Below are 25,154 nucleotides of genomic sequence, written 5' to 3'. Positions count from 1 at the left end.
TCTCCCCAACGTCCTACCATTAACTGAGTAAGTCCTGCCCTGGTTCAATCGAACAAAATGCATCTGTACCTGTCCTGGGGATGTACCTGTACCTGTACCTGTTTGATGGGGACAGTGTAGAGGGAGCTTTACTCTGTACCTAACCCCGTGCTTTACCTGTCCTGGGAGTGTTTGATGGGGACAGTGTAGAGGGAGCTTTACTGTGTATCTAACCCTGTGCTGTACCTGTCCTGGGAGTGTTTGATGGGGACAGTGTAGGGGGAGCTTTACTGTGTATCTAACCCTGTGCTGTACCTGTCCTGGGAGTGTTTGATGGGGACAGTGTAGAGGGAGCTTTACTCTGTATCTAACCCCGTGCTGTACCTGTCCTGGGAGTGTTTGATGGGGACAGTGTAGAGGGAACTTTACTCTGTATCTAACCCCGTGCTGTCCCTGTCCTGGGAGTGTTTGATGGGGACAGTGTAGAGGGAGCTTTACTCTGTATCTAACCCCGTGCTGTCCCTGTCCTGGGAGTGTTTGATGGGGACAGTGTAGAGGGAGCTTTACTCTGTATCTAACCCCGTGCTGTATCTGTCCTGGGAGTGTTTGATGGGGGACAGTGTAGAGGGAGCTTTACTCTGTATCTAACCCCGTGCTGTACCTGTCCTGGGAGTGTTTGATGTGGACAGTGTAGAGGGAGCTTTACTCTGTATCTAACCCCGTGCTGCACCTGTCCTGGGAGTGTTTGATGGGGACAGTGTAGAGGGAGCTTTACTCTGTATCTAACCCCGTGCTGTACCTGTCCTGGGAGTGTTTGATGGGGACAGTGTAGAGGGAGCTTTACTCTGTATCTAACCCCGTGCTGTACCTGTCCTGGGAGTGTTTGATGGGGACAGTGTAGAGGGAGCTTTACTCTATATCTAACCCCGTGCTGTACCTGTCCTGGGAGTGTTTGATGGGGACAGTGTAGAGGGAGCTTTACTCTATATCTAACCCCGTGCTGTACCTGTCCTGGGAGTGTTTGATGGGGACAGTGTAGAGGGAGCTTTACTCTATATCTAACCCCGTGCTGTACCTGTCCTGGGAGTGTTTGATGGGGACAGTGTAGAGGGAGCTTTACTCTATATCTAACCCCGTGCTGTACCTGTCCTGGGAGTGTTTGATGGGGACAGTGTAGAGGGAGCTTTACTCTATATCTAACCCCGTGCTGTACCTGTCCTGGGAGTGTTTGATGGGGACAGTGTAGAGGAAGCTTTACTCTATATCTTACCCCGTGCTGTACCTGTCCTGGGAGTGTTTGATGTGGACAATGTAGAGGGAGCTTTACTCTATTCCCCCCCCCCAACATTCCCCCCTCCTGCGCTTACTCCTGGAAAGCCTCCTTACATCGAGTTCCTTCAGGACAGGGTGGTCCTCGATCCCCGGGAAGAGGACGCGGATGGCGTAGGTCTTGTAGTCCAGGAAGGGGATGCCCACGGCGTCCAGCTCGTTGGTCAGTTCGTGAATGTCCGTCTGCAGCTCGGCAAAGGCTGAAACGACCCAAAAAACAACATCGCCCAGTTTCAGATTCAGTTCGGAGCATCAAGCAACAAGCGCTGTCCCCGAGAGACTGCCCTCCCCATCCCGTCCACCAGCTCTCCCTTCACTCGAGGCCATTCACACACAGCAACAATCCAGGTACAGGAGGAGGCCTATCAGACTTTTGCTAGCGCCTTTAAACTAACTCCTCAATTGTCCGCAAATCTAATCCTACCTACCGCTTGGTGGGGAGAGGGGCGGGGGAGAGGGGCAGGGAGAGGGGAGGGGGAGGGGGGGGAGGGGGTAGAGGGGAGGGGGAGGGGGGGAGAGGGGAGGGGGAGGGGGAGGGGGGGGAGAGGGTCGGGGGAGTGGGGCGGGGGTGGGACGGGGAGAGGGTGCAGGAAGGGAGTGGGGGAGAGGGGCGGGGGAGAGGGGCGGGGGAGAGGGGCGGGGAGAGGGGCGGGGAGTGGGGCGGGGGTGGGACGGGGAGAGGGTGCAGTAAGGGAGTGGGGGAGAGGGGCGGGGGAGAGGGGCGGGGGAGAGGGGCGGGGGAGAGGGGCGGGGAGTGGGGCGGGGAGAGGGGCGGGGAGAGGGGCGGGGGTGGGACGGGGAGAGGGTGCAGTAAGGGAGTGGGGGAGAGGGGCGGGGGAGAGGGGCGGGGGAGAGGGGCGGGGGAGAGGGGCGGGGAGTGGGGCGGGGGTGGGACGGGGAGTGGGTGCAGGAAGGGAGTGGGGGAGAGGGGCGGGGGAGAGGGGCGGGGAGTGGGGCGGGGAGAGGGGCGGGGAGTGGGGCGGGGAGAGGGGCGGGGGTGGGACGGGGAGAGGGTGCAGGAAGGGAGTGGGGGAGAGGGGCGGGGGAGAGGGGCGGGGAGTGGGGCGGGGAGTGGGGCGGGGAGAGGGGCGGGGAGAGGGGCGGGGAGAGGGGCGGGGGTGGGACGGGGAGAGGGTGCAGGAAGGGAGTGGGGGAGAGGGGCGGGTGCGGAATGGACATATGAATCGGTCTCTCTCTCTGTCAGTCGCCCTCCCCTCTCCTCTCCGTCTCTCACCCTCCCCTCTCCTCTCCGTCTCTCACCCTCCCCTCTCCTCTCCGTCTCTCACCCTCCCCTCTCCTCTCCGTCTCTCACCCTCCCCTCTCCTCTCCGTCTCTCATCCTCCCCTCTCCTCTCCGTCTCTCACCCTCCCCTCTCCTCTCCGTCTCTCACCTTCCTTGCACTCCAGCGCTACCCTGGACTCCAGGTTGTCCATCTGCAGCTGCAGCCTCTTCAAGGTGCGGTCTGCGTCGCGGGTTTTGCGTTTATAGGCGATGAGAACCATAACGATGGCCGTCAGGAGCAGCCCTCCCCCCAGGCCGATGCCCACGATGGCAGACACGCTCAGTGGGCTCTCCGTGTAGATCTGCAGCATGCCCGGCGAGTACTCCAGCCCTCCCACTCTGATCTGAGAGACACGGCACAGACACAGGGAGGTTAACGGGCTCCCGGCACAGGGGGGGATCTATCTCGCAAGCTCAAAGGGTCCCTCCACCCTCGCTGCCAGTGCCCAGAGACTCTCACAGCACCAGCTTCTCTGTCTCTCTGCCACTTGCTGGGATCGCAAAGGGGCAACTCACAGTAGAGCCAGGGAGGGCAGCATGCAGGCACGCTGCCAGAATACAGGGGGCAAATACAGGAAGAGATGATGGAAAGGCAGAGTCAAAGGCTAACAGAGCGGGGGGCACAGAGAGACCGAGAGAGAGAGAGAGGGAGCGACAGAGAGACCGAGAGAGAGACCGAGAGAGAGAGGGAGCGATAGAGAGACCGAGAGAGAGAGAGAGGGAGAGGGAGAGAGAGAGGGAGCAACCGAGAGAGAGAGAGAGAGGGAGCGACAGAGAGAGAGAGAGAGGGAGTGACAGAGAGACCGAGAGGGAGGGAGCGACAGAGAGACCGAGAGAGAGGGAGAGAGAGAGGGAGCAACCGAGAGACCAAGAGAGAGAGAGAGAGGGAGCGATAGAGAGACCGAGAGAGAGAGAGGGAGCGGGAGAGAGAGAGAGGGAGCAACCGAGAGACCGAGAGAGAGAGAGGGAGCGATAGAGAGACCGAGAGAGAGAGAGGGAGAGGGAGAGAGAGAGGGAGCAACCGAGAGACCGAGAGAGAGGGAGCGACAGAGAGAGAGGGAGTGACAGAGAGACCGAGAGGGAGGGAGTGACAGAGAGACCGAGGAAGAGAGAGAGAGAGAGCGACAGAGAGACCGAGAGAGAGAGAGCGACAGAGAGACCGAGGGAGAGAGAGAGAGAGGGAGGGAGAGAGAGGGAGCGACCGAGAGGGAGAGAGAGTGTGTGGGGGGGTACGACAGAGAGGCCGAGAGAGTGAGAGAGAGAGGGAGCAACAAAGAGACCGAGACAGAGAGGGAGTGACAGAGGGACCAAGAGGGAGAGAGAGAGGGAGCGACAGAGAGACCGAGAGGGAGAGAGAGGGAGCGACAGAGAGACCGAGAGGGAGAGAGAGAGGGAGCGAAAGAGAGATCGAGAGGGAGAGAGTGTGTGGGGGGGGTGCGACAGAGAGGGCGAGAGAGAGAGAGACTGAGAGAGAGGGAGTGTGTGGGGGAGTGTGACAGAGAGACCGAGAGAGAGGGAGCTACAGGGAGACCGAGAGGGAGAGAGAGGGAGCGACCGAGAGAGAGGGAACAACAAATAAAGGCAATGGAGGAGGTGCAATGCGAGAGAGAACATGAGTGAAAGGAATGGATATAGAGAGAGATATGGAAATAGAGTTGATGTCACAGTCACTGACAGAGGTAGGAGAAAGAGTGTGTATCCATATGAGAAAAGCAGGAGGCCTGTCAGCCCCTCTGGACTCGGGGATAAGCAATCGAGACTGCTTAACTCTCCTATTCTAAGGCCCATTGACCGCAATCCCTCCCACCCTCCTTGGACATCAAGCACTCTACCCACGGACACCCCTCCACGCCACTACCCGCCGCGAGTACACTGAGGGCAGTGAGCCAGTGCCTTACCGTAACACGGTGCTGTCCGGTGAGGTTGGGAGAATCACAGAGTAGCTGGACCTCCGAGACAGTGAGCAGACAGGCCTTGTCCCCGATTAGCACAGTGAAGTTCAGCCGAGCATTTCCAGATCCGCCTGGGATCAGATTCCGACCCTTGCGAGGGAGGGGGGAAAAAACGGGCAAGAGAGATCAAAAAACAAAATGCTGGAACGTTAGGAGGGGAGGTGGATTGAACAATTCACTGCAGTACAACGGAGAGAGAGACACAGAGACAGCAGGAGTGATCAAAGGAGGAAAGAGGGACGGAGCGATAGAGAGAGAGGGGGAGAGAGAAAGGCATGAAGAGAGAGAAAGAAAAATCAGGAGTTAGATACAGAGTAAAGCTTCCTCTACACTGGCCCCATCAAACACTCCCAGGACAGGTACAGCACGGGGTTAGATACAGAGTAAAGCTCCCTCTACACTGTCCCCATCAAACACTCCCAGGACAGGTACAGCACGGGGTTAGATACAGAGTAAAGCTCCCTCTACACTGTCCCCATCAAACACTCCCAGGACAGGTACAGCACGGGGTTAGATACAGAGTAAAGCTCCGTCTACACTGTCCCCATCAAACACTCCCAGGACAGGTACAGCACGGGGTTAGATACAGAGTAAAGCTCCCTCTACACTGTCCCCCATCAAACACTCCCAGGACAGGTACAGCACGGGGTTAGATACAGAGTAAAGCTCCCTCTACACTGTCCCCATCAAACACTCCCAGGACAGGTACAGCACGGGGTTAGATACAGAGTAAAGCTCCCTCTACACTGTCCCCATCAAAGAGTCTCAGGATAGGAACAGCACGGGGTTAGATACAGAGTAAAGCTCCCTCTACACTGTCCCCATCAAACACTCCCAGGACAGGTACAGCACGGGGTTAGATACAGAGTAAAGTTCCCTCTACACTGTCTCCATCAAACACTCCCAGGACAGGTACAGCACCGGGTTAGATACAGAGTAAAGCTCCCTCTACACTGTCCCCATCAAACACTCCCGGGATAGGTACAACACGGGGTTAGATACAGAATAAAGCTCTCTCTACACTGTCCCCATCAAACACTCCCAGGACAGGTACAGCACGGGGTTAGATACAGAATAAAGCTCCCTCTACACTGTCCCCATCAAAGAGTCTCAGGATAGGAACAGCACGGGGTTAGATACAGAGTAAAGCTCCCTCTACACTGTCCCCATCAAACACTCCCGGGACAGGTACAACACGGGGTTAGATACAGAATAAAGCTCTCTCTACACTGTCCCCATCAAACACTCCCAGGACAGGTACAGCACGGGGTTAGATACAGAATAAAGCTCTCTCTACGCTGTCCCCATCAAACACTCCCAGGACAGGTACAGCACGGGGTTAGATACAGAATAAAGCTCCCTCTACACTGTCCCCATCAAAGAGTCTCAGGACAGGTACAGCACGGGGTTAGATACAGAGTAAAGCTCCCTCTACACTGTCCCCATCAAACAGTCCCAGGACAGGTACAGCACGGGGTTAGATACAGAGTAAAGCTCCCTCTACACTGTCCCCATCAAACACTCCCGGGACAGGTACAACACGGGCTTAGATACAGAATAAAGCTCTCTCTACACTGTCTCCATCAAACACTCCCAGGACAGGTACAGCACGGGGTTAGATACAGAGTAAAGCTCCCTCTACACTGTCCCCATCAAACACTCCCGGGACAGGTACAACACGGGGTTAGATACAGAGTAAAGCTCTCCCCTTACACCATTCCAGTCATTTTCCTCAGCTCTCCCAGCCTGTGGGTTTCAGGAGGTCTATAAAACACCACATGTCCCCTGACCCCACGTTACCTTCAGTATGATTGGTGATCCCGGCTTAATTTCCAGAACTCCTGTTGGCCCGAATGACTCGAATTCTGGATCTGGATAGTAGGTGAAGGTGGTGCCGTTGAGGGAGATCAGCGATTGGACATTGTCGAGGATGAAACCAAACTCCTCGGGCACCTCACCACTCTCGGGTACGGGCTTCCGGGTAACAACTACGCCCGGCGCCTGACACAGCATCAGCGTATCGTTCTGAACGCTACAGGTCTGTTGGAGCGAGTGGAGGGAGCAGCAAGTTAGACAGAGGTTTGTAAAGCAGTAGAGCCCATATCAACACCGTATCTGAGATCATATCAACACCGTATCTGAGATCATATCAACACCGTTTCTGAGATCATAACAACACCATATCTGAGCCCATATCAGCACTGTATCTGAGATCATAACAACACCGTATCTGAGATCATATCAACACCGTTTCTGAGATCATAACAACACCATATCTGAGATCATAACAACACCGTATCTGAGATCATATCAACACCGTATCTGATATCATATCAACACCGTATCTGAGATCATATCAACACCGTTTCTGAGATCATAACAACACCATATCTGAGATCATAACAACACCGTATCTGAGATCATATCAGCACCGTATCTGAGATCATATGAACACCATATCTGAGCCCATATCAGCACTGTATCTGAGATCATAACAACACCGTATCTGAGACCATATCAACACCGTATCTAAGATCATATCAGCACCGTATCTGAGATCATATCAACACCGTATCTGAGCCCATATTAGCACCATATCTAAGCCCATATCAGCACCATATTGAAGCTCATATCAACACCATATCTGAGCCCATATCAGCACCATATCTGAGATCATATCAACACCATATCTGAGCCCATATTAGCACCATATCTAAGCCCATATCAGCACCATATCGAAGCTCATATCAACACCATCTCTGAGCCCATATCAGCACCGTATCTGAGATCATATCAACACCATATCTGAGCCCAAAGCAGCACCGTGTCTGAGATCATATCAACACCGTATCTGAGCCCATATTAGCACCATTTTAAAGCCCATATTAGCACCATTTCAAAGCCCATATCAGCACCGTATCAAAGCTCATATCAACACCATATCTGAGCTCATATCAACACCGTATCGAGATCATACCAGTACCGTATCTAAGCTCATATCAACACCGTATCTGAGATCATATCAACACCGTATCTGAGATCATATCAACACCGTATCTGAGATCATATCAACACCGTATCTGAGATCATATCAGCACTATATCTGAGATCATATCAGCACCGTATCTAAGATCATATCAGCACCATATCCGAGATCATTTGAACACCATGTCTGAGATCATATCAAGACCGTATCTGAGATCATATCAACACCAAATCTGAGCCGATATCAGCACCGTATCTGAGATCATATCAACACCGTACCTAAGACCATAGCAACACCATATCTGAGCCCATATCAGCACTGTATCGAAGCTCATATCAACACCATATCTGAGATCCTTTCAACGCCATATCTGAGCTCATATCAACACCAAATCTGAGATCATATCAATACCGTATCTGAGATCATATCAACACCACACCTGAGATCATATCAGCACCGTATCTGAGATCATATCAACACCGTATCTGAGATCATAACAACACCGTATCTGAGAGCATATCAACACCATATCTGAGATCATGTCAACACCATATCTGAGATCGTATCAGCACCGTATCTGAGATCATATCAACACCATATCTGAGATCATGTCAACACAATATCTGAGATCGTATCAGCACCGTATCTGAGATCATATCAATACCATATCTGAGATCATATCAACACCGTATCTGAGATCATATCAACACTGTATCTGAGATCACATCAGCACCGTATCGAAGATCATATTAACACCATATCTGAGATCATGTCAACACCATATCTGAGATCGTATCAGCACCGTATCTGAGATCATATCAACACTATATCTGAGATCATATCAACACCGTATCTGAGATCATAACAACACCATATCTGAGATCATATCAGCACCGTATGAGACCATATCAACACCGTATCTGAGCCCATATCAACACCGCATCTGAGATCATATCAACTCCACATCTGAGAACAATATCAACACCATATCTGAGATCATATCAGCACCGTATTGAGATCATATCAATACCATATCTGAGATCATATCAACACCGTATCTAAGATCATATCAACACCATATCTGAGGTCATATCAACACCATATCTGAGATCATAACAACACCATATCTGAGATCATATCAGCACCGTATGAGACCATATCAACACCGTATCTGAGCCCATATCAACACCGCATCTGAGATCATATCAACTCCACATCTGAGAACAATATCAACACCATATCTGAGATCATATCAGCACCGTATCTGAGATCATATCAACACCATATCTGAGCCCATATTAGCACCATATCGAAGCCCATATCAGCACCGTATTGAAGCTCATATCAACACCATATCTGAGCCCATATCAGCACTGTATCTGAGATCATATCAACACCGTACCTAAGACCATATCAACACCATATCTGAGCCCATATCAGCACTGTATCGAAGCTCATATCAACACCATATCTGAGATCCTTTCAACACCATATCTGAGCTCATATCAACACTAAATCTGAGATCATATCAATACCGTATCTGAGATCATATCAACACCATATCTGAGATCATATCAACTCCATACCTGAGATCATATCAGCACCGTATCTGAGATCATATCAACGCCGTATCTGAGATCATAACAACACCGTATCTGAGAGCATATCAACACCATATCTGAGATCATGTCAACACCATATCTGAGATCATATCAGCACCGTATCCGAGATCATATCAACACCATATCTGAGATCATGTCAACACCATATCTGAGATCATATCAGCACCGTATCTGAGATCATATCAACACCATATCTGAGATCATGTCAACACCATATCTGAGATCATATCAGCACCGTATCTAAGATCATATCAACACCATATCTAAGATCATATCAACACCATATCTGAGAACAATATCAACACCGTATCTGAGATCATATCAGCACCGTATGAGACCATATCAACACCGTATCTGAGCCCATATCAACACCGTATCTGAGATCATATCAACACCATATCTGAGAACAATATCACACCGTATCCGAGATCATATCAGCACCGTATCTGAGATCATATCAAAACCGTATCTGAGATCATATTAGCACCGTAGCTGAGCAGCGGCATGGTAGCACAGTGGTTAGCACTGCAGCTTCACAGCTCCAGGGTCCCGGGTTCGATTCCCGGCTCGGGTCACTGTCTGTGTGGAGTTTGCACATTCTCCTCGTGTCTGCGTGGGTTTCCTCCGGGTGCTCCGGTTTCCTCCCACAGTCCAAAGATGTGCGGGTTAGGTTGATTGGCCAGGTTAAAAATTGCCCCTTAGAGTCCTGGGATGCGTAGGTTAGAGGGATTAGCGGGTAAAATATGTGGGGGTAGGGCCTGGGTGGGATTGTGGTCGGTGCAGACTCGATGGGCCGAATGGCCTCCTTCTGCACTGTAGGGATTCTATGATTCTATGATATCTGAGATCATATCAAAACCATAGCTAAGCCCATATCAGGACCATATCGAAGCTTATATCAACACCATATCTGAGTCCATATCAGCACCGTATCTGAGATCATATCAACACCGTATCTGAGATCATATCAACACCATATCTGAGCCCATATCAACACCGTATCTGAGATCATATCAACACCGTATCTGAGATCATATCAACACCGTATCTGAGATCATACCAGTACCGTATCTAAGCTCATATCAACACTGTATCTGAGATCATATCAGCACCGTATCTGAGATCATATCAACACCATATCTGAGCCCATATCAGCACCATGTCTGAGATCAGTGGAGTTGTAGGCAGTGCGGAGGGAAGTGACAGGTTACAGAGGGACATAGATAAACTGCAGAGCTGGGCTGAGAGGTGGCAAATGGAGTTTAATGCGGAAAAGTGTGAGGTGATTCACTTTGGAAGGAGTAACAGGAATACAGAGTACTGGGCTAATGGTAAGATACTTGGTAGTGTGGATGAGCAGAGAGATCTGGGTGTCTATGTGCATAGATCCCTGAAAGTTGGCACCCAGGTTGATAGGGTTGTTAAGAAGGCGTACGGTGTGTTAGCTTTTATTGGTAGAGGGATTGAGTTTCGGAGCCAGGAGGTCATGCTGCAACTGTACAAAACTCTGGTGCAGCCGCATTTGGAGTATTGCGTACAGTTCTGGTCGCCGTATTATAGGAAAGATGTGGAAGTGTTGGAAAGGGTGCAGAGGAGATTTACCAGGATGTTGCCTGGTATGGTGGGAAAATCGTATGAGGAAAGGCTGAGGGGCTTGAGGTTGTTTTCGTTAGAGAGAAGAAGGTTAAGAGGTGACTTAATAGAGGCATACAAGATGATCAGAGGATTAGATAGGGTGGATAGTGAGAACCTTTTTCCTCGGATGGTGTTGGCTAGCACGAGGGGACATAGCTTTAAATTGAGGGGTGAGAGATATAGGACAAATGTTAGAGGTAGGTTCTTTACTCAGAGAGTAGTAAGGGCGTGGAATGCCCTGCCTGCAGCAGTAGTGGACTCATCAACGTTGAGAGCGTTCAAGTGGTTATTGGATAAACATATGGATGATATTGGAATAGTGTAGGTTAGAGGGGCTTTAGATTGGTACCACTGGTCGGCGCAACATCGAGGGCCGAAGGGCCTGTACTGCGCTGTAATGTTCTATGTTCTATCATATCAACACCGTATCTGAGATCATATCAACACCGTATCTGAGATCACATCAGCACCGTATCGAAGCTCATATCAACACCATATCTGAGCCCATATCAGCACCGTATCTGAGATCATATCAACACCATATCTGAGCCCATATCAGCACCGTGTCCGAGGTCATATCAGCACCGTGTCTGAGGTCATATCAACACCATATCTGAGATCATATCAACACCGTATCTGAGATCATATCAACACCATATCTAAGATTATATCAACAACATATCTGAGCCCATATCAACACCGTATCTAAGATCATATCAACAGCATATCTGAACCCTTATTAGCACCGTATCTAAGCCCATATCAGCACTGTATCAAAGCTCATAGCAACACCATATCTGAGATCGTTTCAACACCATATCTGAGCTCATATCAACACCAAATCTGAGATCATATCAATACCATATCTGAGATCATATCAACACCGTATCTGAGATCATAGCAACACCATACCTGAGATCATATCAACACCATATCTGAGATCGTATCAGCACCGTATCTGAGATCATATCAACACCGTATCTAAGATCATATCAGCACCGTATCTGAGATCATATCAACACCGTATCTGAGATCATATCAACACCGTATCTGAGATCATTTCAGCACCATATCTAAGATTATATCAACACCATATCTGAGATCATATCAAGACTGTATCTGAGATCATATCAACACCATATCTGAGCCCATATCAACACCGAATCCAAGATCATATCAACAGCATATCTGAGCCCATATTAGCACCGTATCGAAGCCCATATCAGCACCATATTGAAGCTCATATCAACACCATATCTGAGCCCATATCAGTACCGTATCTAAGCCCATATCAGCACTGTGTTGAAGCTCATATCAACACCATATTTGAGATCCTTTCAACACCATATCTGAGCTCATATCAACATCAAATCTGAGATCATATCAATACCGTATCTGAGATCACATCAACACCGCATCTAAGATCATATCAGCACCGTATCTGAGATCATATCAACACCGAATCTGAGATCATATCAACACCATATCTGAGCCTATATCAGCACCGTATCTGAGATCATATCAACACCATATCTGAGATCATATCAGCACCATATCTGAGATCATATCAGCACCATATCTGAGATCATATCAACACCATATCTGAGCTCATATCAACACAATATCTGAGCCCATATCAGCACTGTATCTGAGATCATATCAACATCGTATCTGAGCTCATATCAACACCTTATCTGAGATCATATCAACACAATATCTGAGCCCATATCAGCACTGTATCTGAGATCATATCAACACCGTATCTGAGCTCATATCAACACCATATCTGAGATCATATCAACACCATATCTGAGATCATATCAACACCGTATCTGAGATCATATCAGCACCGTATCTGAGATCATATCAACACCATATTTGAGATCATATCAGCACCGTATCTGAGATCAAATCAGCACCGTATCTGAGATCATAGCAACACCCGTATCTGAGATCATATCAGCACCGTATCTGAGATCATATCAATACCGTATCTGAGATCATTTCAGCACCATATCTAAGATTATATCAACACCATATCTGAGATCATATCAAGACTGTATCTGAGATCATATCAACAGCATATCTGAGCCCATATCAGCACCGTATCGAAGCCCATATCAGTACCATATTGAAGCTCATATCAACACCATATCTGAGCCCATATCAGCACTGTATCTGAGATCATATCAACACCGTATCTAAGATCATATCAGCACCATATCTGAGCCCATATCAGTACCGTATCTAAGCCCATATCAGCACTGTATCGAAGCTCATATCAACACCATATCTGAGATCCTTTCAACACCATATCTGAGCTCATATCAACATCAAATCTGAGATCATATCAATACCGTATCTGAGATCACATCAACACTGTATCTAAGATCATATCAGCACCGTATCTGAGATCATATCAACACCGAATCTGAGATCATATCAACACCGTATCTGAGCCTATATCAGCACCGTATCTGAGCCTATATCAGCACCGTATCTGAGATCATATCACCACCATATCTGAGATCATATCAACATCATATCTGAGCTCATATCAACACAATATCTGAGCCCATATCAGCACCGTATATGAGATCATATCAACACCGTATCTGAGATCATATCAGCACCGTATCTGAGATCATATCAGCACCGTATCTGAGATCATATCAACACCGTATCTGAGATCATATCAACACCATATCTGAGATCATATCAGCACCGTATCTGAGATCAAATCAGCACCGTATCTGAGATCATAGCAACACCGTATCTGAGATCATATCAGCACCGTATCTGAGATCATATCAGCACCGTATCTGAGATCATATCAGCACCGTATCTGAGATCATATCAGCACCGTATCTGAGATCGTATCAGTATGGTGTGTATTTGTATACACATGCGCATCTGTGAAGAGTGTCTATGTGTATTTCTATATACGTGTGTGCGTAAGTGTGTATGTGTACTATGTGTGTGTGCATGTGAAGAATGTAGTTGTGTATTGTATATATGTGTCTGCGTGAAGCATGTGTTTTTGTACATATGTGAGAGTTTGAATGTGTGATTGTGCGTGTGTGTAGGTAGGAATGCTCCTGGCAATGTCTGAAAGCAAGGAGCTTGTCGCTGAGACTTACGTTGTTGGTCTCCTGTCCTCTGTACTTGACCCTGACACGCGGTTCCTGTATGGTGAGGAATCCAGTCCCAAACACAGTCAGGGTGGTGTTGCCACTGTGTGATAACAGGAGGTTACCATTACTGAGGGAACGGCTCAGTTAAACACAACATCACACCCAAACAGAGAGGGAGAGGGATTCAAACTGGACACTGCCTCACACACTGAACAAAACGAGATTCAGAATTTCCCCCTTCACCCCCTCAAAGTGCTGCCCGGCCAATGAAATAATTCCTACGGTCACTGCTCTAATGTGGCAAAGGCTGGCACCAACTTGCGTACAGCAGGATCCAACATAAAGCCAACGTGACAAATGACCCAAATCATTTGGACATTTGGACGAGGGATAAATATCAGCACTCCCTCAGCACTGACCCTCCCACAGTGCGGCACTCCCTCAGCACTGACCCTCCCACAGTGCGGCGCTCTCTCAGCACTGACCCTCCCACAGTGCGGCGCTCCCTCAGCACTGACCCTCCCACAGTGCGGCGCTCCCTCAGCACTGACCCTCCCACAGTGCAGCGCTCCCTCAGCACTGACCCTCCCACAGTGCGGCACTCCCTCAGCACTGACCCTCTCACAGTGCGGTGCTCCCTCAGCACTGACCCTCCTACAGTGCGGCGCTCCCTCAGCACTGACCCTCCGACAGTGCGGCGCTCACTCAGCACTGACCCTCCCACAGTGCGGCACTCCCTCAGCACTGACCCTCTGACAGTGCGGCGCTCCCTCAGCACTGACCCTCTGACAGTGCGGCGCTCCCTCAGCACTGACCCTCCCACAGTGCGGCGCTCACTCAGCACTGACCCTCCCACAGTGCGGCACTCCCTCAGCACTGACCCTCTGACAGTGCGGCGCTCCCTCAGCACTGACCCTCTGACAGTGCAGCGCTCCCTCAGCACCGACCCTCCCACAGTGCGGCGCTCCCTCAGCACTGACCCTCCAACAGTGCGGTGCTCCCTCAGCACTGACCCTCTGACAGTGCGGTGCTCCCTCAGCACTGACCCTCTGACAGTGCGGTGCTCCCTCAGCACTGACCCTCTGACAGTGCGGCGCTCCCTCAGCACTGACCCTCCCACAGTGCGGCACTCCCTCAGCACTGACCCTCCCACAGTGCGGCACTCCCTCAGCACTGACCCTCCCACAGTGCGGCACTCCCTCAGCACTGACCCTCCCACAGTGCGGCGCTCCCTCAGCACTGACCCTCCCACAGTGCGGCGCTCCCTCAGCACTGACCCTCCCACAGTGCGGCGCTCCCTCAGCACTGACCCTCCCACAGTGCGGTGCTCCCTCAGCACTGACCCTCTGACAGTGCGGCGCTCTCTCAGCACTGACCCTCCCACAGTGCGGCGCTCCCTCAGCACTGACCCTCCCACAGTGCGGCGCTCCCTCAGCACTGACCCTCCCACAGTGCCGCCGCTGATTATGTCGGAGGTGGAGGTGAGTGCAGTGGGATCTTGTAGAACTGGCACAAGTTGGCAGGTCGGAAAAATCATTTTGTTTTTGAGCATAGCCTGGATGGCACTTACTTGGCGATTGTCCAGTCTGGGTTCACCCTGGCGACGGTGGGGTCCTCCACGTAGACGTAACTCTGGGCGATGTTGGAGATCTCGGCGCGATCGATGTTGACGGTGATGAAGGCAGAGCCCGGGCCTGTTAAGGAGGCCGATGTTACGCACACAATCTCCTTCGCACTTCTCCTGCAGACCATGGCATTGGGGGATGGGGGGGTGAGGGAATTGGGAGATGGCGGGGAGGGGCGGGGGGGAAGTTATTCAGCGGAGAGGGAAATACAGTCAAAACGACCGCTCACTTTCACAGGACCAGGAGTAGACCATTCAGCCCATCAAGGTCTGCTCCATCATTCAATGTGATCATACCTGATCATCCACTTCAATCCCCACGCTCATCCCCTTTATATCACTGGGATTTGGACATCTATCAACCTGAAACCCAATAACAGAGCTTCCACATTCCTCTGGGGTAGAGAATCACAAAGACTCTGAGTAAAATACCTTTCCCTTTATCTCCGTCCGAAATGGCCTCCTCCTTATTTTGAAATGATGTCCCCTGGTTCTGGACTCTACAACTCTACTTTCTCAGAGGCTAAGGAAATTTGGCATGTCCGCTGTGACTCTCACTAACTTTTACAGATGCACCATAGAAAGCATTCTTTCTGGTTGTGTCACAACTTGGTATGGGCTCCTGCTCTGCCCAGGACTGCAAGGAACTACAAAATTTCGTGAACAAAGCCTAATCCATCACTCAAACCAGCCTCCCATCCATTGACTCCGTCTACACTTCCCGCTGCCTCGGCAAAGCAGCCACCATAATTAAGGACCCTATGCACCCCGGGCATTCTCTCTTCCACCTTCTTCCATCAGAAAAAAGATACAAGAGTCTGAGGTGACATACTGACCGAGTCAAGAACAGCTTCTTCCCTGCTGCTGTCAGACTTTTGAATGGACCTACCTTGCATTAAGTTGAGCTTTCTCTACACCCTAGCTATGACTGTAACACTACAGTCTGCACTCTCTTGTTTCTTTCTCTATGAACGGTATGCTTTGTCTGTATAGTGCGCAAGAAACAATACTTTTCACTGTAAATACATGTGACTAGAATAAATCAAATCGGGGAAACATCATACCCACATTTACACTCTCTATCCCTTTAAGTATTTTGTAGCTTTCAACAAGATCACCTCTCATCCTTTGAAACTCTGGAGAATACAGGCCCACTTTGCCCCAATCTCGCCATTCCCGGAACAAATCTGGTGACCCTTCGCTGCCCTCCCACTGGAGCAATAACATCCTCTCTGAGGTAAGGGGACCAAAACTGTACACACGGTACTCCAGGTGCGGCCTAACCAAATTCTTCTCAAGGGATGTGGGCGTCGCTGGTAGTGCTGGTATTTGTAGCCCAACCCAATCATAGAATCCCTACAGTGCAAAAAGAGGCCATTCGGCCCATCAAGTCTGCACTGATCACAATCTATCCAGCCCCTCTTCCCGTAGCCCCACATATTTACCCTCCGAGTCCCCCCCGACACTAAGAGACAATTTAGCACGGCCAATCCCCCTAACCTGCACATCTTTGGACATTAAGGGACAATTTAGCATGGCCAATCCACCTAACCTGCACATCTTTGGACATTAAGGGACAATTTAGCATGGCCAATCCACCTAACCCGCACATCTTTGGACACTAAGGGGCAATTTAGCACGGCCAATCTACCTAACCTACACATCTTTGGACTGTGGGAGGAAACTGGATCACCCGGAGGAAACCCACGCAGACACGGGGAGAACGTGCAAACTCCACACAGTCAGTGACCCGAGTCGGGAATTGAACCCGGGTCCCTGGTGCTGTGAGACAGCAGCGCTAACCACTGTGCCACCCTTGAACTGAGTGTCTGGCTCAGGCTATCTCAGAGGGACGGTTAAGAGTCGACCACATCGCTGTGTGTGTGGGGGGGGGGGTTTGGAGTCACGTGTAGGCCAGACCGGGGTAAGAACAGCAGAGTTCCTTTTCCCTAAAGGGGACACTTGTGAACCAGATGGGTTTTTTTACAACAATCGATGATAGTTTCTGTCACCCTCACTGAGACTGGCTTTATAATCCCAGATTTCATTCATCAAATTTAAATTCCACCAGCTGCCGTGGTGGGATTCGAACCCCGTGTCGCCCCCTCCCCCAGTGCATCAGCTTCTGGATTGCCAGTCCAGTGACATTATCCCCGGGGCCACTGTCTCTCCGAGCCACCGTTCCCTGATCCCCCCAGAAAAAGAGAATATTCTGGAGGGAACCTTTCCCGAGGATGAGGCAGCTGGAGTTCATGCGGAGAGAGAGACTGGGAGGAGCTGGGATCGTTCTCCTTTGGAGCAGAGAGGGTTAAGGGGGGGGGAGATTTAATCGAGGCCGTCACTATCACGAGGGGGCTTCGATTGAGTGAATGAGGAGAAAATGTTTCCCCAGCGGCAGGAGGGTTGGGAACCGGAGTGCAGTGGGTGGGGCACAGATTGAGGAGAATTGGTAAAAAAAAATCATTGGTGGGGGGAGTGGGAAATGAGGAGAATTTTATTGTTAACACAGCGAGCTGTTGTGATCTGGAAGGTGCTGCCCGAGAGGGCGGTGGGAGCAGATTCCCCTCGAGGAAGAGGCAATTGGATAAATATTGGAAGGGAATATTTTTCAGGGTTGTGGGGAGGGAAAGAGAGAATGGGACTAATTGGAGAGCTCTCAAAAGGGTGGCACAGTGGTTAGCACTGCTGCCTCACAGCGCCAGGGACCCGGGTTCGATTCCCGGCTTGGGTCACTGTCTGTGCGGAGTCTGCACATTCTCCCCGTGTCTGCGTGGGTTTCCTCCGGGTGCTCCGGTTTCCTCCCACAGTTTGAAAGACTGTGCTGGTTCGGGTGCATTGACCGTGCTAAATTCTCCCTCAGTGTAACCCGAACAAGCGCCGGACTGTGGCGATTAGGGGAATTTCACAGTAACTCCATTGCAGTGTTAATATGAACCTTATGACTAATAAATAAACTCTAACTTTAAAGGGGCCAGAATGGGCACAATGGGCTGAATGTCCTCTCGCGACGCAGTGGGAATTCAATTGGCTGTCCATTAATGCGTACCTGATGAACTCACAGACCCCTTCACCCACAAACGCCTTGACAGAACTCCCGGCATCCAGGAATCTCCCAAGGATGGTCAGCCGGGTGCCACCGGAGGCCGGACCACTTCCAGGGCGAACCTTACTAAAACTCGGAGTCTGGGGGTACAGGAGAAGAGATTATTACAGTACTGGTGGGGCAGGTCTGTCACTGCACAACACTGGGGTACAGTACTGGTGGGGCAGGTCTGTCACTGTATAACACTGGGGTACAGTACTGGTGGGGCAGGTCTGTCACTGTATAACACTGGGGTACAGTACTGGTGGGGCAGGTCTGTCACTGCACAACACTGGGGTACAGTACTGGTGGGGACGGGTCTGTCACTGTATAACACTGGGGTACAGTACTGGTGGGGACGGGTCTGTCACTGTATAACACTGGGGTACAGTACTGGTGGGGACGGGTCTGTCACTGTATAACACTGGGGTACAGTACTGGTGGGGACGTGTCTCTCGCTGTATAACACTGGGGTACAGTACTGGTGGGGACGTGTCTCTCGCTGTATAACACTGGGGTACAGTACTGGTGGGGACGGGTCTGTCACTGTATAACACTGGGGTACAGTACTGGTGGGGACGGGTGTGTCACTGTGTAACACTGGGGTACAGTACTGGTGGGGACGGGTCTGTCACTGTATAACACTGGGGCACAGTACTGGTGGGGACGGGTCTGTCACTGTATAACACTGGGGTACAGTACTGGTGGGGATGAGTCTGTCACTGTATAACACTGGGGCACAGTACTGGTGGGGACGGGTCTGTCACTGTATAACACTGGGGTACAGTACTGGTGGGGATGAGTCTGTCACTGTATAACACTGGGGTACAGTACTGGTGGGGACGTGTCTCTCGCTGTATAACACTGGGGTACAGTACTGGCGGGGGGAGGTCTGTCACTGTATAACACTGGGATACAGTACTGGTGGGGATGGGTCTATCACTGTAAAATACTGGGGTACAGTACTGGCGGGGCAGGTCTGTCACTGTATAACACTGGGGTACAGTACTGGTGGGGACGGGTCTGTCACTGTATAACACTGGGGTACAGTACTGGTGGGGACGTGTCTCTCGCTGTATAACACTGGGGTACAGTACTGGTGGGGACGTGTCTCTCGCTGTATAACACTGGGGTACAGTACTGGTGGGGACGGGTCTGTCACTGTATAACACTGGGGTACAGTACTGGTGGGGACGGGTGTGTCACTGTGTAACACTGGGGTACAGTACTGGTGGGGACGGGTCTGTCACTGTATAACACTGGGGCACAGTACTGGTGGGGACGGGTCTGTCACTGTATAACACTGGGGTACAGTACTGGTGGGGATGAGTCTGTCACTGTATAACACTGGGGCACAGTACTGGTGGGGACGGGTCTGTCACTGTATAACACTGGGGTACAGTACTGGTGGGGATGAGTCTGTCACTGTATAACACTGGGGTACAGTACTGGTGGGGACGTGTCTCTCGCTGTATAACACTGGGGTACAGTACTGGCGGGGGGAGGTCTGTCACTGTATAACACTGGGATACAGTACTGGTGGGGATGGGTCTATCACTGTAAAATACTGGGGTACAGTACTGGCGGGGCAGGTCTGTCACTGTATAACACTGGGGTACAGTACTGGTGGGGACGGGTCTGTCACTGTATAACACTGGGGTACAGTACTGGTGGGGACGAGTCTGTCGCTGTATAACATTGGGGCACAGTACTGGTGGGGATGGGTCTGTCACTGTATAACACTGGGGTACAGTACTGGTGGGGACGGGTCTGTCACTGTATAACACTGGGGTACAGTACTGGTGGGGATGGGTCTGTTGCTGTATAACACTGGGGTGCAGTACTGGTGGGGACAGGTCTGTTACTGAGTAACACTGGGGTACAGTACTGGTGGAGACGGATCTGTCACTTTATAACACTGGGGTACAGCACTGGTGGGGATGGGTCTGTTGCTGTCTAACACTGGGGAACAGTGCTGGTGGGGACGGGTCTGTCGCTGTATAACACTGAGGTACAGTACTGGTGGGGACAGGTCTGTCACTGTATAACACTGGGGTACAGTACTGGTGGGGACGGGTCTGTTGCTGTATAACACTGGGAGACAGTACTGGTGGGGACGGGTCTGTTGCTGTATAACACTGGGGTACGGTACTGGTGGGGACGGGTCTGTCACTGTATAACACTGGGGCACAGTACTGGTGGGGACGGGTGTGTCACTGTATTACACTGGGGTACAGTACTGGTGGGGACGGGTCTGTCACTGTGTAACACTGGGGTACAGTACTGGTGGGGACGGGTCTGTCACTGTATAACACTGGGGTACAGTACTGGTGTGGACAGGTCTGTCACTGTATAACACTGGGGTACAGTACTGGTGGGGACGTTTCTGTCACTGTATAACACTGGGGTACAGTACTGGTGGGGACGGGTCTGTCACTGTGTAACACTGGGGTACAGTACTGGTGGGGACGGGTCTGTCACTGTATAACACTGGGGCACAGTACTGGTGGGGACGGGTCTGTCACTGTATAACACTGGGGTACAGTACTGGTGGGGACAGGTCTGTCACTGTTTAACACTGGGGTACAGTACTGGTGGGGACGGGTCTGTCACTGTATAACACTGGGGCACAGTACTGGTGGGGACGGGTCTGTCACTGTATATCACTGGGGTACAGTACTGGTGGGGACGGGTCTGTTGCTGTATAACACTGGGGCACAGTACTGGTGGGGACGGGTGTGTCACTGTGTGACACTGGGGTACAGTACTGGTGGGGAAAGGGATGAGTGTGGAGAAGGGAGATAAATCAGTGCAAGAGAGTGCTGAGCTGTGAGAGAGACAGAAAGAGATGGAGTGTGAGTGAGAGCGAGGGGGGAATGGGTGAAAGGGAGAGAGGATGGAGAGGGAAAGTGAAGGTGAGAGGAAGAGTGGGCGAGGAGTGAGGCAGCACCTTCACTGTGAGGGGAGTGGGATGCGATTTGGGTGTACATACCACAAAGGTGTAGACTTGCTGTGACTTTGTCCTATAGTTGGGGCTACAGTCCCCGACACACAGCTCTACAGGTCCCGGGCTGGGGTGTGACGAGAAAGCATCGTCCATATCACACACAATGCTGCGGGTGGAAGAGAGAGAGAGCAACGGTGAGAGAGCTCAGAAATGGCAATAAAGAGATCCCAACACCACTAAACAAACAGGAAACGTGTACCAAGCTCACTGCCCTGCTGAATAAACAGGGACTGTGTACAGAGATCCTTACCCTGCTGAATAAACAGGGACTGTGTACAGAGATCCTTACCCTGCTGAATAAACAGGGACTGTGTCCAGAGATCCTTACCCTGCTGAATAAACAGGGACTGTGTCCAGAGATCCTTACCCTGCTGAATAACCAGGGACTGTGTACAGAGATCCTTACCCTGCTGAATAACCAGGGACTGTGCCCAGAGATCCTTGCCCTGCTGAATAACCAGGGACTGTGTACAGAGATCCTTACCCTGCTGAATAAACAGGGACTGTGTCCAGAGATCCTTACCCTGCTGAATAACCAGGGACTGTGTACAGAGATCCTTACCCTGCTGAATAACCAGGGACTGTGCCCAGAGATCCTTACCCTGCTGAATAACCAGGGACTGTGTACAGAGATCCTTACCCTGCTGAATAAACAGGGACTGTGTCCAGAGATCCTTACCCTGCTGAATAACCAGGGACTGTGTACAGAGATCCTTACCCTGCTGAATAACCAGGGACTGTGCCCAGAGATCCTTGCCCTGCTGAATTAATGTGTACAGAGATTCTTACCCTGCTGAATAAACGGGGACTGTGTCCAGAGATGTTAAGAATGATTTTGCACAGGGGGAGGCCATTCAGTATGTCGGGTCCCTGTTGGCTCTTTGGGAGAAAGTGCCAATTAATTCTGATCTCCTGTTCCTGTACATTTTCCTCTTTAACCATTTATCGAACTCCTCCTATCTAAGGGTGAATCTGCCCCACCGCCCTTTCGGGCAGCGCCTTCCAGATCACAACCACTCGCTGCGTCCAAGTGAATTGCCCGCCATGCGCACTCACCGTTCAGCACTGATGTACTCGCTGGAAATTGGGCTGCATTTCACCCCGGCAATCCGGACTCCGTAAGCAATTTCCTGGAAGCGCAGACCCAGATTATCACCATGGATCGTAACCCTTGTCCCGCCTTCCTTTGGACCAGTAACAGGGTGGAACTGTAACACAGGAACCAAAATTCAAACACTCGGCAGTCTCATACACCCCCAGGACAGGTGCAGCACGGGGTTAGATACAGAGTAAAGCTCCCTCTACACTGTCCCCCTCAAACACTCCCAGGACAGGTACAGCACGGGGTTAGATACAGAGTAAAGCTCCCTCTACACTGTCCCCATCAAACATTCCCAGGACAGGTACAGCACGGGGTTAGATACAGAGTAAAGCTCCCTCTACACTGTCCCCATCAAACACTCCCAGGACAGGTACAGCACGGGGTTAGATACAGAGTAAAGCTCCCTCTACACTGTCCCCATCAAACACTCCCAGGACAGATACAGCACGGGGTTAGATACAGAGTAAAGCTTCCTCCACACTGTCCCCATCAAACACTCCCAGGACAGGTACAGCACGGGGTTAGATACAGAGTAAAGCTCCCTCCACACCGTCCCCATCAAACACTCCCAGGACAGGTACAGCACGGGGTTAGATACAGAGTAAAGCTCCCTCTACACTGTCCCCATCTAACACTCCCAGGACAGATACAGCACGGGGTTAGATACAGAGTAAAGCTCCCTCTACACCGTCCCCATCAAACACTCCCAGGACAGGTACAGCACGGGGTTAGATACAGAGTAAGGCTGAACAGGAATGAAGGGATTGCTCCGTACCTTGGTGACCCGTGGGTGGGTGCACCTGATGTTGCGGCCGCCGAGTGTCATCCAGTTGAAATCGGGCGCGGCGCAGTGCTGGCGAAGGCGGCATTTCCGCTCAGGGACACACCAGCCGCACTCGAACCTGGGCTCTGCCTTCAAACAGAGGCCGCAGCTCTCCCGCTGTACCGAGCAGTTGTAGAGAAGGGCTGAAGGCAGAGAGAGGAGAGATCTCTGTCACCAACTCGCTGCCACCCACACTTTCCCCAGAACCACCCGCTCCACCTCAACCTTGTTCTTCAATGCCAGCCCCGACCCCTAGCTCTGCAATGACATCAAGCACATACAGCCCTCCCCATCTCTGTCACCTCTTCCAGCCCCTACAACGCTCCCTATCTCTGTAACCTCCTCCAGCCCCTACAACGCTCCCTATCTCTGTAACCTCCTCCAGCCCCTACAACCCTCCCTATCTCTGTAACCTCCTCCAGCCCCAACAACGCTCCCTATCTCTGTAACCTCCTCCAGCCCCTACAACCCTCCCTATCTCTGTAACCTCCTCCAGCCCCAACAACGCTCCCTATCTCTGTAACCTCCTACTACCCTCCGATTCCGGGCTCTCGAGCACCTCCCGATTCCCATCGCTCCACCATTGGTGCCTTCAGCTGCCAGTGGGGGTGGTCACCCAAAACTCTGGAATTCCATTCCCTAATCCTTTCCACATCTCTCCCCCTCTCTGTGTGTCCCTCTGTGTCCCCCTCGCTCTCTGCGTCCCCCTCGCTCTCTGTGTCCCCCTCGCTCTCAGAGCGAGAGAGAGAGAGACAGAGCGAGAGAAGAGACAGAGCGAGAGAAGAGACAGAGCGAGAGAAGAGACAGAGCGAGAGAAGAGACAGAGCGAGAGAAGAGACAGAGCGAGAGAAGAGACAGAGCGAGAGAAGAGACAGAGCGAGAGAAGAGACAGAGCGAGAGAAGAGACAGAGCGAGAGAAGAGACAGAGCGAGAGAAGAGACAGAGCGAGAGAAGAGACAGAGCGAGAGAAGAGACAGAGCGAGAGAAGAGACAGAGCGAGAGAAGAGACAGAGCGAGAGAAGAGACAGAGCGAGAGAAGAGACAGAGCGAGAGAAGAGACAGAGCGAGAGAAGAGACAGAGCGAGAGAAGAGACAGAGCGAGAGAAGAGACAGAGCGAGAGAAGAGACAGAGCGAGAGAAGAGACAGAGCGAGAGAAGAGACAGAGCGAGAGAAGAGACAGAGCGAGAGAAGAGACAGAGCGAGAGAAGAGACAGAGCGAGAAGAGACAGAGCGAGAAGAGACAGAGCGAGAAGAGACAGAGCGAGAGAAGAGACAGAGCGAGAGAAGAGACAGAGCGAGAGAAGAGACAGAGCGAGACAGAGAGAGACAGAGAGAGAGAGAGACAGAGAGAGAAAGACAGAGAGAGAGACAGAGACAGAGAGAGCGAGAGACAGAGAGAGAGAAAGACAGAGAGAGAGAGACAGAGAGAGAAGGAGAGACAGAGAGAGAGAGAAAGAGAGAGAAAAAGGGAGAGAGTGTGAGGGTGGGGATGTCAAATGCAGACAGATTTGGAAATCGGCAGGCCAGGGGAATGCAGTGCTGGGTTACAGTGGGCAGGGGAATGCAGTGCTGGGTTACAGTGGGCAGGGGAATGCAG

At 51.2% G+C, this 25,154-nt stretch overlaps 1 protein-coding gene across 1 annotated transcript in view; it reads right to left on the bottom strand.

Moving 5' to 3' along the window:
• Nucleotides 1-1,365: 1,365 nt before the first annotated feature.
• Nucleotides 1,366-25,154, bottom strand: part of LOC144490329 (plexin A3-like) — a gene marked incomplete at both ends in the record, with an annotated part of 25,269 nt that continues 1,480 nt past the window's right edge. The window contains 10 exons of the mRNA XM_078208101.1: nucleotides 1,366-1,508; nucleotides 2,699-2,933; nucleotides 4,488-4,631; nucleotides 6,342-6,581; nucleotides 13,925-14,018; nucleotides 15,489-15,659; nucleotides 18,589-18,725; nucleotides 21,617-21,737; nucleotides 22,688-22,839; nucleotides 23,509-23,699. Coding sequence (XP_078064227.1) covers nucleotides 1,366-1,508; nucleotides 2,699-2,933; nucleotides 4,488-4,631; nucleotides 6,342-6,581; nucleotides 13,925-14,018; nucleotides 15,489-15,659; nucleotides 18,589-18,725; nucleotides 21,617-21,737; nucleotides 22,688-22,839; nucleotides 23,509-23,699 — 1,628 coding nt within the window. The remainder of the gene's footprint in view (nucleotides 1,509-2,698; nucleotides 2,934-4,487; nucleotides 4,632-6,341; nucleotides 6,582-13,924; nucleotides 14,019-15,488; nucleotides 15,660-18,588; nucleotides 18,726-21,616; nucleotides 21,738-22,687; nucleotides 22,840-23,508; nucleotides 23,700-25,154) is intronic.

The sequence above is a fragment of the Mustelus asterias genome, unplaced genomic scaffold (genome assembly GCF_964213995.1).
Source record: "Mustelus asterias unplaced genomic scaffold, sMusAst1.hap1.1 HAP1_SCAFFOLD_3170, whole genome shotgun sequence".
Lineage (NCBI taxonomy): Eukaryota > Metazoa > Chordata > Chondrichthyes > Carcharhiniformes > Triakidae > Mustelus > Mustelus asterias.
This window is presented reverse-complemented; position numbering and strand designations above follow the sequence as displayed.